The sequence below is a fragment of the Salvelinus fontinalis genome, chromosome 33 (assembly GCF_029448725.1).
Source record: "Salvelinus fontinalis isolate EN_2023a chromosome 33, ASM2944872v1, whole genome shotgun sequence".
Classification (NCBI taxonomy): Eukaryota; Metazoa; Chordata; class Actinopteri; order Salmoniformes; family Salmonidae; genus Salvelinus; species Salvelinus fontinalis.
This window is the reverse complement of record NC_074697.1, coordinates 27013754-27026915: the sequence shown is the minus strand read 5'-3', so window position 1 is coordinate 27026915 and position 13162 is coordinate 27013754. Positions and strand designations below refer to the sequence as shown.

At 42.4% G+C, this 13162-nt stretch overlaps 1 protein-coding gene across 1 annotated transcript; it reads right to left on the bottom strand.

Annotated features, from left to right (window-relative positions):
- Window positions 1–5883: 5883 nt before the first annotated feature.
- On the bottom strand, window positions 5884–10321 carry LOC129831894 (E3 ubiquitin-protein ligase TRIM39-like). The gene is made up of 2 exons (XM_055895450.1): window positions 10221–10321; window positions 5884–8386 (listed from the first exon to the last, which is right to left on the bottom strand). Exon 2 carries the CDS (start codon window positions 8382–8384, stop codon window positions 6702–6704), a length of 1683 nt encoding a protein of 560 aa, XP_055751425.1. The 5' UTR covers window positions 8385–8386; window positions 10221–10321; the 3' UTR covers window positions 5884–6701.
- Between the last annotated feature and the right edge of the window lie 2841 nt (window positions 10322–13162).

Genomic DNA, 13162 nt, shown 5'->3' with positions numbered 1-13162 from the left:
TGTATGGAGGAAGAGGGGGGGCCGGTGGGGTGCAGGGGGTGGTGTTACCAGGCGAAGTGATCGCACCTCCACGCCAGCCCCCCATAGTAATTACACACTCCAGTGGCTGGACTGGGAGGGAAATTGAAGGCCTGGGCAAGGGAGGCCCCAGCTGCCTCTCTCTCCCTCCCCATCAGCAAAGTGGTGATTGAACCTGGCTAACACACACACGGCACAGACGCACACACGGCACACACATGATACACACACAAGACACACACACGGCACACTCTGATACACATACTGAATCCTCAGAGGAAATGCTGCTTTGTGTCGCGGTAATGAGATTCTCACACACCCGGACTTATTTACCAGCCCAGACGGGTGAGGAGGATGGAGGAAGGGAGAGAGAGAAAGTGGGAGAGAGAGGGAGGGAGAGAGGAAGAGATGGAGGACAACGGGGAGGAGAATGGGTAGGCATAGTCAGCCAGCTTTACTTCACAGGCCCCACCACCTAGAGAGACAGTTCAGCTGGCCTGGGCTGAGGCAGTGAGGCCTGTTTTGGCTATGGATGGGACCTGTTGTCATTAATTTGTTAATAGGACAAGGAAGAAGGTAATATTGATCAAAACTTTAAAACTTTACGTAGCCAAACACGTCTGGGCCCTGTGTCCCCCGTGTCCTCCTTGGCCCTGTGTCCCCCTTGTCCTCCTTGGCCCAGCAGGAGGACACAGTCGCCAGCGAGCCATGGGACTTGCACACAATTAAACACGTCAGCGTGGGGTAACCTACCACACCTGCCGGGGGTGAAGACAGCAGCGCCTTGGACAGACCAGGCACACAAACACACACACACACACACACACACACACACACACACACACACACACACACACACACACACACACACACACACACACACACACACACACACACACACACACACACACACACACACACACACACACAAACAAGGGGTGGGGACAGGATGATTAAGAAGTTACCTCAATAAGGGGACCGAAGTCCAGCTGTGACCTCAATTCCCACTGCCTTCTCTGCCCAACTACTCCATACACAGTACTGACATGAAGAAAATACATCGAGATAACACTAACACATGGTGAAAATATATGACATAATAATAACTTATTAGTGACTTGCTATCCTTGGAATTCATCAAAACTTGCACCTGTTCTGTACCAGGTAGTTACAATTGTATTTCTTTGATATATTGTTATATTTATAGTATATAATATTTAAATAAGTAGCAGAATGTACCCATTGTTACCACATAATTTCCTACCAGGAAATAGAGTAAACGGTACCGTTAAATAAAGTGCTACTGACAAAGTTATACAAATGTTCATGAAAACAGGTGTCACTAACTAAAGCAGTAGTTTGTCAGTAAGTGTTTGCTTTCCTTAGCAACCAATCGAACAAACTATTCCTGTTTGCTATTCCTGTTTGCTTTAGACAGAATTACCTTGATTATTTACCAAAAAAGTCAATTAAATTAAATTAACTGTGAAAGGCTATTTATTTTAACACGAGGATGCGTATTTTTTTTCTTTAATAGGTATTATAGGAAAAAGCTGAATCGCACAAATATTGGCAGGAGAACAAAGGAAGAAGCAGTGACGTTACTTTGAGCAGCTGAGTCACACTGCCATCATTTGGTCAAATACAGGTACTGCATAACTGCAAACCAACGACGGTACCGTTACCAAACAAGTTTTTCTGAAATCATTCATAGGGGACACCATTGAGTGGAAATGTTTGAGATAGCCCTGCTATAACACACCTCACTAGCTAATCAACCAGTCACCAAACCATTTGTTAGTGGAATCAAGTAGGTTAGTGCTGAGCTACAACAAAAATGTGCATGTCCTGAGGGACATAACTTCAGTCTGAGGAACCACTTCATTACCTTGGAAAACATACATCTGCTTTCTCCATAGAGATACATTGTTTTTGCCTTCAATAAAGTCCTTCCAAACTCTTGTGTGATGTTGAGTATAACCCATTCTGTTACAAAATACACCTCTTTATTTATTTGAATATGCATGCCTACGTACACAAATACTGGAGTGCAACAAATTGATTTCTCCTCCACGTCACTACATACTCCTGTTGAGTTGAATAGGGCTATCCACTCTGTTGCCAAGTACATAGTAGGAGCAACTTCAATCTGAAGAAACCCTCTATTTTAACTACAGTCAGACTGACAGCCACACACACACAGACTCAACACACACACGCACAAACACACGAACACGCACGCACACGCACACACACACACACACACACACACACACACACACACACACACACACACACACACACACACACACACACACACAGAGAGAGATAGAGGGAAAGAGTGATATGCAAGTAGGAAATTAACAATGTGACTGCCTTTGATAGACTGTGGGATTCTTTCCGTCTCATTGAGTTTGAATAATTTCCCGGATCAAATGGAGAGTAATTACACAACACCATCTCATGTAGAATGGTTGCTGTTTCCAGAGGGAGTGGCTAAGTATGTTTCACTGAATTGCAAACGGCCCACTGGGAACAGTCTTCAATTCAACATCTATTCCACGTTGTTCAACGTAATTTCATTGAAATGATGAGGAAACAACCTTGATTCAACCAGGGTGTACCCAGTGGGAGATGTCGTATTGGCAATGTAGTCACTTTCTTCACAGCTATAGCTAAAAGCTTTTGCTCTGTCGTATGGTCTCTGTGGTCTGTAGTTCATGTTCTGTGGTCTGTGATCTGTAGTCTGTGGAGAGGGAGCTGACCATTGTGCTGAATAAGGACTAAACTTTATGATGTAACTGAGTGTTCGGGTTAAGAGTAGAGCTCAAGATCTGCACTTGTTTCTCCACTGTTGCTATTTTGGAAAGGAGTCACCTAGTCATAAGAAAGCATGCGGTCATATAGGCAACCACCTGTTACACTAGGAAGAACCAACACTACTCTGAAATCACTGAATTGAATCTCCACATTACTCAACAAGGTTTCTGTCAATTATTTTTCCTACAATGAAAACACATCCGTATAACTATATGTGTGAAAAAGAATGGTATCAACCACGTGTTTGATGTGTTTGATGCCATTCCATTGACATCATTCCAGCCATTACTATGAGCCATCCTGCCCTCAGCAGCCTTCATTGTATCCACATTATAGGCCTATATGACATAATGTGAGCAGAAGCAGACATTGGCTATCTACCACCTCTGAAACAGTGGTTGTCGGGTGGCACTATGGAAATTAGGTTTACTTCACTTCAAGCATGTTAATGTGGCTAATCCCCAGATTACGTGCCTATTTTCAAGATGCTATTACATCACTGAGTGTTAGGATCACCATAATTCTCACTGGCATTTCCACCTAATCCTGCAGCATTTTATTACCAAACCAGGTGGGATGCAGCCCTGGCGGCTGATCGGGACTGATGCGAGCCATAAGGCTCTTTGTCCGTAACACAAAATAATGGATCAAAAGTGTAATAGGACACATCTTGCTTTCTGAGACACTGAGAAAGAAGAGCAGTCGAAGATGGTGACCTATAAAGCAAAGTCATGCCACCATGGGGAGAAGTGTCATGGCTGTATCCCGTGGGTTGGGTGCATCTGATTGTGATGACGTACTGTATCGTCCATGTTCCAGCTCCAACCCACTGCTGGTTTCTAGGCAACAGTTGAGGAGGACAGATGGAAGGATGGGTCACCTACATAAAGATGCATAAACCATGGTGCAGGATGGATAATCGCCTGTAGGCCATGGAGATGCTATGAAATTAGATGTATAATATGTAATTCTATGCTGTAGGTCAGGAATCAGGGGATGGTTTGTGTGTGTGTGTGTGTGTGTGTGTGTGTGTGTGTGTGTGTGTGTGTGTGTGTGTGTGTGTGTGTGTGTGTGTGTGTGTGTGTGTGTGTGTGTGTGTGTGTGTGTGTGTGTGTGTGTGTGTGTGTGTGTGTGTGTGTGTGTGTGTGTGTGTGTGCGTGTGCGTGTGCGTGTGCGTGTGCGTGTGCGTGTTTGTGTACGATAGCAACATTATAAGTAAACAAAAAAGCAAATAGTGTCAATAGAGGCAATCTGAGATTCAGCACCACAGACAATGATGATACCCTTGCATGTGATCTTCATTATAGTGTACTGTGCATTCGAAAAGTATTCAGAACCCTTGACTTTTTCCACATTTTGTTAAATCACAGCCTTATTCTAAAATGGATTACATTTTATTTTAAAACTCATCAATCTAAACACAATACCCCATAATGACAATGTGAAAAAGGTTTTCAGAAATGTTTGCTAATTTACAAAAAATAAAAACACAAATAACTTATTTACATAAGCATTCAGACCCTTTGCTATGAGACGCGAAATTGAGAACAGGTCCATCCTGTTTCCATTGACTATCCTTGAGATGTTTCTACAATTTGATTGGCGGCCAGCTGTGGAAAATTCAATTGATTGGACATGATTTGGAAAAGCACACACCTGTCTATAAAAGGTCCTACAATTGACATTGCATGTCAGAGCAAAAACCAAGCCATGAGGTTGAAGGAATTGTCCGTAGAGCGCCGAGACAGGATTGTGTCAAGGCACAGATCTGGGGAAGGATACCAAAAATTGTCTACAGTATTGAAGGTCCCCAAGAACAGTGGCCTCCATCATTTTTGAATGTAAGAAGTTTGGAAACATCAAGACTCTTCCTAGAGCTGGCTGCCCGGCCAAACTGTGCAATTGGGGGAGAAGGGCCTTGGTCAGGGAGGTGACCAAGAACCTGATAGTCACTCTGACAGAGCTCCAGAGTTCCTCTGTGGAGATGGGAGAACCTTCCAGTAGGACAACCGTTTCTGCAGCACTCCACCAATCAGGCATTTCTGGTAGAGTGGCAAGACAGAAGCCACTCCTCAGTAAAAGGCACATGATAGCCCACATGGAGTTTGCCCCCAAAAATCTAAAGGACTCTCAAACCATGAGAAACAAGATTCTCTGGTCTGATGAAACCAAGATTGAACTCTTTGGCCTGAATGCCAAGCGTTACGTCTGTAGGAAACCTGGCACCATCCCTACGGAGAAGCATGGTGGTGGCAGCATCATGCTGTGGGAATGTTTTTTAGTGTCGGGGACTGTGAGACTTGTCAGGATTGAGGGAAAGATGAACAGAGCAATGTACAGAGAGATCTTTGATGAAAACCTTCTCAAGAGCGCTCAGGACCTCAGATTGGGGGAAAGGTTCACCTTCCAACAGGACAACGACCCTAAGCACACAGCCAAGACAACGCAGGAGTGGCTTCAGGACAAATCTCTGAATGTCCTTGAGTGGCCCAGCCAGAGCTCGTACTTGAACCCAATCGAACATCTCTGGCGATACCTGAAAATACCTGTGCGTCGACGGTCTCCATCCAACCTGACAGAGCTTGAGAGAATCTGCAGAGAAGAATGGGAGCAACTCCCCAAATACAGGTGTGCCAAGCTTGTAGCGTCATACCCAAGAAGATGCAAGGCTGTAATCAATACCAAAGGTGCTTCAGCAAAGTACTGCGTAAAGGGTCTGAATACTTTTTTTTGACATTTGCAAACATTTCTAAAAAACAGTTTTTGCTTTGTCATTATGGGGTATTATGTGTAGATTGAGGAGGGGGAAAAACGATGTAATACATTTTGGAATAAGGCTGTAACGTAACAAAATGTGAAAAAAGTCAAGGGGTCTGAATTCTTTACGTAATTCAAGGCCTGCAAGTCCTGCCTGGTTTGTCTGACCTCTTACTGTGAGACTCACACACCTCACCTCATCAGATAGCCCCAGCCCTAAAGAGACTTGCCATTTGATGGTACAGAATACATACAGAACTCAAATGAAAAGTTGATACGTTTAGTTTTATTTTTCCTTGATATGAGAAACAAAGATCAGTCATTTGTGGCATTTCATTACATACTGCAATCTCCTCTTTAACAAATTAGTTGCAAAAGTTCTGGAAATTTACCAAAGTTACTGGAATTTTTCAGAAATACATTATAATTAATTAACAGGTAATTTTGGAAATGGAAACTTTGAGAATTTACACTTGATTATTTTAAATGATACATATTTTTCTGATTCTTTATGACTGTGCCCATATTTTCCATGCATTTCTAGTGGATAGACCACATGGTTCAGGAGAAAACAGCCTTATTCATTAAACAAACATCTTATCAACAATGATGGCATTTGAAAGGAAATCTGAAAGAATTTAACTATTGAGATAGACAACTGACACCACTTCGGCCCCCACAAAATACAACAAAGATATATAAAAGATAAAGAAAGTTAAGAATATAAAGGATATTCCATGTTGAAATCTTCATAATAAGCAGCGACGATATTCACTAAATTGTTAAGTTAAATTTAGGTTCATATTTTACCGTTTTGGGATTCGATTTTTCATATAAAGGTGGCAGGTAGCCTAGCAGTTAAGAGCGTTGGACCAGTAATCTGAAATCCCAGAGCCGACTAGGTGAAAAATCTTGTCGATGTGTCCTTGAGGAAGGCACTTCTGGATAAGAGCATCTGCTAAAATTACAAAAATATTAAAAACATAGTTTATATCTTCACCATTTTTCTTCATCTTACATTTTATTGAAGAATCCCCAAATTCTTGATTATTGGTACTTTCTGGGAATGTTCCCTCTCGTTGCACAACCCCAATAAGGAATGACAATCAGCTGACCTGAAAAAGTTCAATTTCATCAATAGTAGAGATGATCAGAGGGGCAGAGTTTCCACTACGTTTACCAGGGCAGAAGTATGGATAGAGTTTCTCAGTGAAGGTGTAGTCAATGAAAGTGTGGATAGGAGACTTGGCCTCCACATCATAGAAGGAGACCTGACCCTCTTCATAATCCACAAACACTCCCACCTTCTGAGGCTTCTCTCTCAGGGAGAGGGAGCAAAATGGGGAAGCACCAGCGGTGTACTCATCTCCATTCCTCAGTGACAGAATCCAGTATCCATTCTCAGGGCTCAGTGTAATCCTTCCCTTCCTGTTGATGGACTCTCTGGCCACTCCTATAGACCAGTCAGTCTTCCCCTTAACCTCCAACTCATAGTAGAATCTCCCTGAAGAGAAACCCTCCTTTCCCAGGACACAAAGAGTAGTATCAAACCTTGCTAGTTTGTCAGGAAGATGTTGTTTTATATCTCCAAGTCTTACTTGTTTACCGTCTTCAGACAGGACAAGTTTGCAGTTTGCCGTATCAGGGTCCAGAGTCACATCCACTGCATACTGCTGCATCCTCTGGTGCTCAGAATCACACAATGACTTATGTAAAGTCTTCACTGTATCCAACAGCTGGGGCATGATTCTCAGAGTCTCTGCAAGCTGACACAGAGCTCTCCTCAAGTTTCCTACACACAGCTTAGTGTGAATACTGATCTGAGACAAGTCCATGGTGGGAGGAAAACTGCAGAGGGATGCAGAGCTCTGGAGAAGGTGGAGGTGGTCTTCAGTGTTTGAGAGCTTCTCCAGCTCAGTGCGTCTCCTCTGTAACCCTGCCATTTCCTGCTCCAGCTCCCAAATGAGCCTTTCAGCCCACCTCTCTTCTGCTTTCTTCTCCTCCTCAACCACCTCCATGTAGTCAGTCTGGCTTTTCTGAAAGCTTTGCACCAGATCAGTGAAGAGTTGAATGGTTTTTGCTTTATCTCTTTGTGTGTATTTGTTTCTGAGATCTACTGAGTGTTTCATCTCCTGAATCTTCTGCAGTCGCTCCTGGATCAGATGCTGCACTTGTGCCTCTGTCTTCCCCAGCTGAGCCTTCCTCTCTTCACACTCTTCCTCTATAGGGACAGTGTGGTGATCTTTGTGGTCTGTCTCAGTGCAGAACTGGCAGACACACATCTGGTCAGTCCTACAGAACAGCTCCAGGAATTTGTTGTGCTTCTTACACGTCCTGTCTTCTTCCAGGTTGTCCACAGGGTCAATCAGTGTGTGTCTCTTTAGGGCTGGGGCTATCTGATGAGGCTGCAGGTGAGTCTCACAGAAAGAGGTCAGACACACCAGGCAGGACTTGCAGGCCTTGAGCTTTGTCCCAGTGCAGACGTCACAGGCCGTTTCTCCAGGTTTGGTAGGACGTTGTGCTTGGCTGACGGGAGATTTCTCTTGAACTGCATGCTTGAATTGATCAGCCATGTCAGCAATGAAAGTATTGACAAAGAGTTCTGGTTTCCTATAAAACCTTCGTTTACACAGTGGACACAGGCAGTGGTCAGTGGTATCCCAGTATCCACTGACACAGGCCATGCAGAAGTTGTGTCCACATGGAGTTGTGACTGGCTTAGTAAACACATCCAGACAGATAGAGCACAAGAACTGATCTTCAGACTGGGGACAGCTGGAGGTAGCCATATCTAGACAGACAGACCAAACATAACTGGCAACTAGCAAGACATTAGGAATAAACAAAAAAAAGTGACACGAAGAGTGTCATGGATGGTTTTGTATGTGCTAATACCAACAAATCTGTATACATACACTATCGGTCAAAAGTTTTAGAAGACCTACTCATTCAAGGGTTTTTCTTTATTTTTACTATTTTCTACATTGTAGAATAATAGTGAAGACATCATAACTATGAAATAACACATATGGTAACCAAAATCATGTAGTAACCAAAAAATATATTTTATATTTATTTATATATTTTATTGTGTTAAATGAGGCCTCACATCCTCGTTACACTAGTGACCATATCCCCCGCGCATCCCGCAAAGGCGGAGGTGTTGCAATCATTTATGATAGCAAATTTTTATTTACAAAAAAAAACTGATGTTTTTGTCTTTTGAGCTTCTAGTCATGGAATCTATGCAGCCTACTCAATCACTTTTTATAGCTACTGTTTACAGGCCTCCTGGGCCATATACAGCGTTCCTCACTGAGTTCCCTGAATTCCTATCGGACCTTGTAGTCATGGCAGATAATATTCAAATTTTTGGTGACTTTAATATATCACATGGAAAAGTCCACAGACCCACTCCAAAAGGCTTTCGGAGCCATCATCGACTCAGTGGGTCTGTGGGTCAACATGTCTCCGGACCTACTCACTGCCACAGTCATACTCTGGACCTAATTTTGTCCCGTGGAATAAATGTTGTGGATCTTAATGTTTTTCCTCATAATCCTGGACTATCGGACCACCATTTTATTACGTTTGCAATCACAACAAATAATCTGCTCAGACACCAACCAAGGATCATCAAAAGCCGTGCTATAAATTCCTGAACTCTGTGAAGCATTTATTTGGGCTGTAATTCCTGAGGCTGGTAACTCTAATGAACTTATCTTCTGCACCAGAGGTAACTCTGGGTCTTCCTTTCCTGTGGCGGTCCTCATGAGAGACAGTTTCATCATAGCGCTTGATGGTTTTTGCGACTGCTCTTTAAACTTTTGACTGACCGTATTGACTGACCTTCATGTCTTAAAGAAATTATGGACTGTCTTTTCTCTTTGCTTATTTGAGCTGTTCTAGCCATAATATGGACTTGGTATTTTACCAAATAGGGCTATCTTGTGTATACCCCCCTACCTTGTAACAACAAAAATGATTGGCTCAAACGCAACTTCTTCAGGATTGGTGGGTCCCCTGCGGGACAGTTGAGCTAATGTCAGCTAATGTGATTAGCATGAGGTTGTAAGTGACAAGAACATTTCCCAGGATATAGACATATCTGATGTTGACAGAAAGCTTAAATTCTTGCTAATCTAACTGCATTGTCTAATTTACAGTAGCTATTACAGTGAACGAATACCATGCTATTGTTTGAAGAGAGTGCACAGTTTTGAACATAAAAAGTTATTAACTATAATTTTACCATGTAGAAAATAGTAAAAATAATGAAAAACCCTTGAATGAGTAGGTGTTCTAAAACTTTTGACGGTAGTGTATGTGCATGCATTAAGCTTAAAGGGATATTTTACAAAAAACTTTTAAATAAACATTTAGTGTGCATTTAATTGCCCGTGTCATCACAGTTTTTGCTCTATTCTGAAAGTGCTTTATCTTCAAAATGTAACTGCTGACATGCAAAACCTTTTTGGATCGTGTTAACAATTGTCTAATGAACAAAACACTAATAGATCGTTTTTGAGTAAACTATATATTTAAGATATTTTTTCTTCTTGGCCTTTCTTGGCCACTATAGGGAGAGAAAGCAAGAAAATATAATCCCTCCATCAATTACTCACTTGTGTGTGTTGTTAACTCGATCCTGTCCCTAGATCTTTTTTTGAAGAACAAAAAGAGACGTAGCTTAGTTGTGTGTCGAGAGATCTCTGAAGAGCTGGGCTTTCTGTATCAGATCCTTTGGTCTGATGTAGTTTAATTTCACCGAGGTGAAATCAGGTTACAGGAAATCACTCAGGTTACACAGCCACTCCCCATCCTCTATGAATACTGTATGTGCGTGTGCGTGTGCGTGTGCGTGTGTGCGTGTGTGTGCCTGCCCTTCCTACTGTTGTTCTTAAACGAGCAGTATTCATCTTTACACAGAGCTGGGCCCTCAAACAGCTTTAATCTTTACAATACTAGAATGATAGGAGTATTTCAAAACTGTTATTAAACCTATGTATATCCTTTGTTAGGTTTTAATTTTCCAGAGTAAATAACTCACGGACACTAGAGAAGCTTAACCAAGTTTAATTCTTCCGAGAGGGTCGTTACAGCTGTAATTCAGACCAATAGATGGCTTCCCCCGTGGTGGTGTTCATACCCCACTTTGGGTGGAGTCTCCTCCTTATCTCTAAACATTACATCATTCTTGCTAAGCAGGGAACTAAGTGATATGAGCCTTCAACGGTTTCTCCCCTTATCAGTATTGTCACATGCGATTGTTTTCTCTGCACTCAGCCCCTCCCAAGCTTTATTTTGGCACCCCGCACGTCTCCTTTGTAACTAATGTTCCTATACTCTGAGTATAACAATGTTCAAAGTTTACCCCAGAATCCAACACCTTCAAAGATAATGGAAAGCAATTATAATGATATCACATAACCTCATATTAAGCAGCTCAAAAGCTTAACTCACATGCCAGTCAGTGGACATATTTATGAGTCAGACCAGAACATTTTCTACAGGACCTGACAAGGGTTAACTCCTGGCCCCAGTCATAGTACCAGGAGGAGCAGAGGAGGACAGGCCAGTAACATATACTCTGCTGCCTCTCTCCCTGTGAACATGTGCGAGCACAACAGCATCTAGAAAATCATTGAACATTCTGAGGATGAAAGAGGAGAAAGTAATGGTGTGGTCATCTACGGTATATAGCCGGTGCAACGTTATCAGCTGTATTGGAAATGTACAATCCAATGTTAATATCAAACATTTCATGGAAGTTTAATTTGGTCAAAGTGATTTACAAAGTAGGCTAGTAGTGGCACCCCACCCTTATGTGCAGTAAATCATTGGAATAATCATTAGATTTACCACCCTGCATACCACTGCTGGCTTGCTTCTGAAGCTAAGCAGGGTTGGTCCTGGTCAGTCCTTGGATGGGAGACCAGATGCTGCTGGAAGTGGTATTGGAGGGCCAGTAGGAGGCACTCTTTCCTCTGGTCTAATAAAATATCCCAATACCCCAGGGCAGTGATTGGGGATACTGCCCTGTGTAGGGTGCCGTCTTTCGGATGGGACGTAAAACGGGTGTCCTGACTCTCTGAGGTCATTAAAGATCCCATGGCACTTATCGTAAGAGTAGGGGTGTTAACCCCGGTGTCCTGGCTAAATTCCCAATCTGGCCCTCAAACCATCATGGTCACCTAATAATCCCCAGTTTACAATTGGCTCATTCATCCCCCTCCTCTCCCCTGTAACTATTCCCCAGGTCGTTGCTGCAAATGAGAACGTGTTCTCAGTCAACTTACCTGGTAAAATAACGGTAAAATAAAATAAAAATAAAAATAAAAGATTTAATGTAATTCCCCCCTACTAAGAAATGTGTATCTGTTCAGCCTTTTCGTCTCTGAATATTTTGCTAATAATCTCAATTCCAGAGCATTAAAAAAACGTCCATATTTCAAGTGGCCAGTGGCATGTACTGTACCAGGACGACGGTGCTTCTCGAGCACAAAATTAAGAAAATCTGTCCCAAATTTAAGGAGATCCCAATGCAGTTTTGTGATGACATAGGCAACAGAAACACTTAAAATCTGTGGATTGTAGCTGTGCAATCATTATAGCTCATTTCACTATGAACGGATGCACACAGGTGATCGATGTAGATGACAACAATGTAGGCTGAACAGCATAAGATTTTCAGAAGCAACAATGACTCAATTTACCTCTTATGCAAACATAAAATCCCTGAAAGTTAAGATCATAGGTGACGCGTCCATAAGGCTAGGGGAAGCCTTCCCTAATGTAAATTGAATTATATTGACAAAATGATACACCTATTAGACTACTCCTGTCTATCCAAAAATAAATAAAAGCATTCAAAACAGGCTACTAAAGCGTGATTTGGCCACAAAGGATCAATAGCTTGGATTGTTTTAAATCACATTGCCTACAGTCAGAAGGAAAGGCAGCATGCACAACTTGGGCAGCGGGTGCAGAAAATACCAAATACATTATTTCTGAGTTGCAACTGTCAGTTAGAAGTAGAGGCCCAGCCAGGCATCTCACAATATTTCAAAATACAATTGCGGGAAAACAAATGGTTGCTGGAAAGAGAAGACAATGAAAAGACTCGAATCTGTCATTTAGTTATACATTTTCTCAACTTCATTGAAGGAACAACAGTGTAGCCAACCTTATTGGCACCAGCAGAGAACATCAGCAATATCCCAGGTCATTATCCCAGGTGAGTGTGCACTCTGCATATTCACTCTTATTCATTGTCAGTGGTGATTTTAGCATGTCAATCTTGGTGGGGTAAAACAAAATATGGGGTGCATGCCAGCAAAACCACTACACAGCACAACACTAAACAATACATTAATTGCACAATAACGGTGACAAACGGTACTGTTAGGGCCTACATAAAGGTGTCCCAACAGCAGAGTCCCAACAGCAGGCCCAACACCTTACCACTGCTACACCTGGCTATCAGCGGAGCCTTGTCTGGCAGAGAAACAGTTAATTCAGCCTCATTTACTGACTTTAAAAAAACATAGCTGATATGGCTGACTTG

Coding starts and splice junctions, on each gene's coding strand:
- LOC129831894 (XM_055895450.1), bottom strand. CDS start 8,384: ATGGCTACCTCCAGCTGTCCCCAGTCTGAAGATCAGTTCTTGTGCTCT.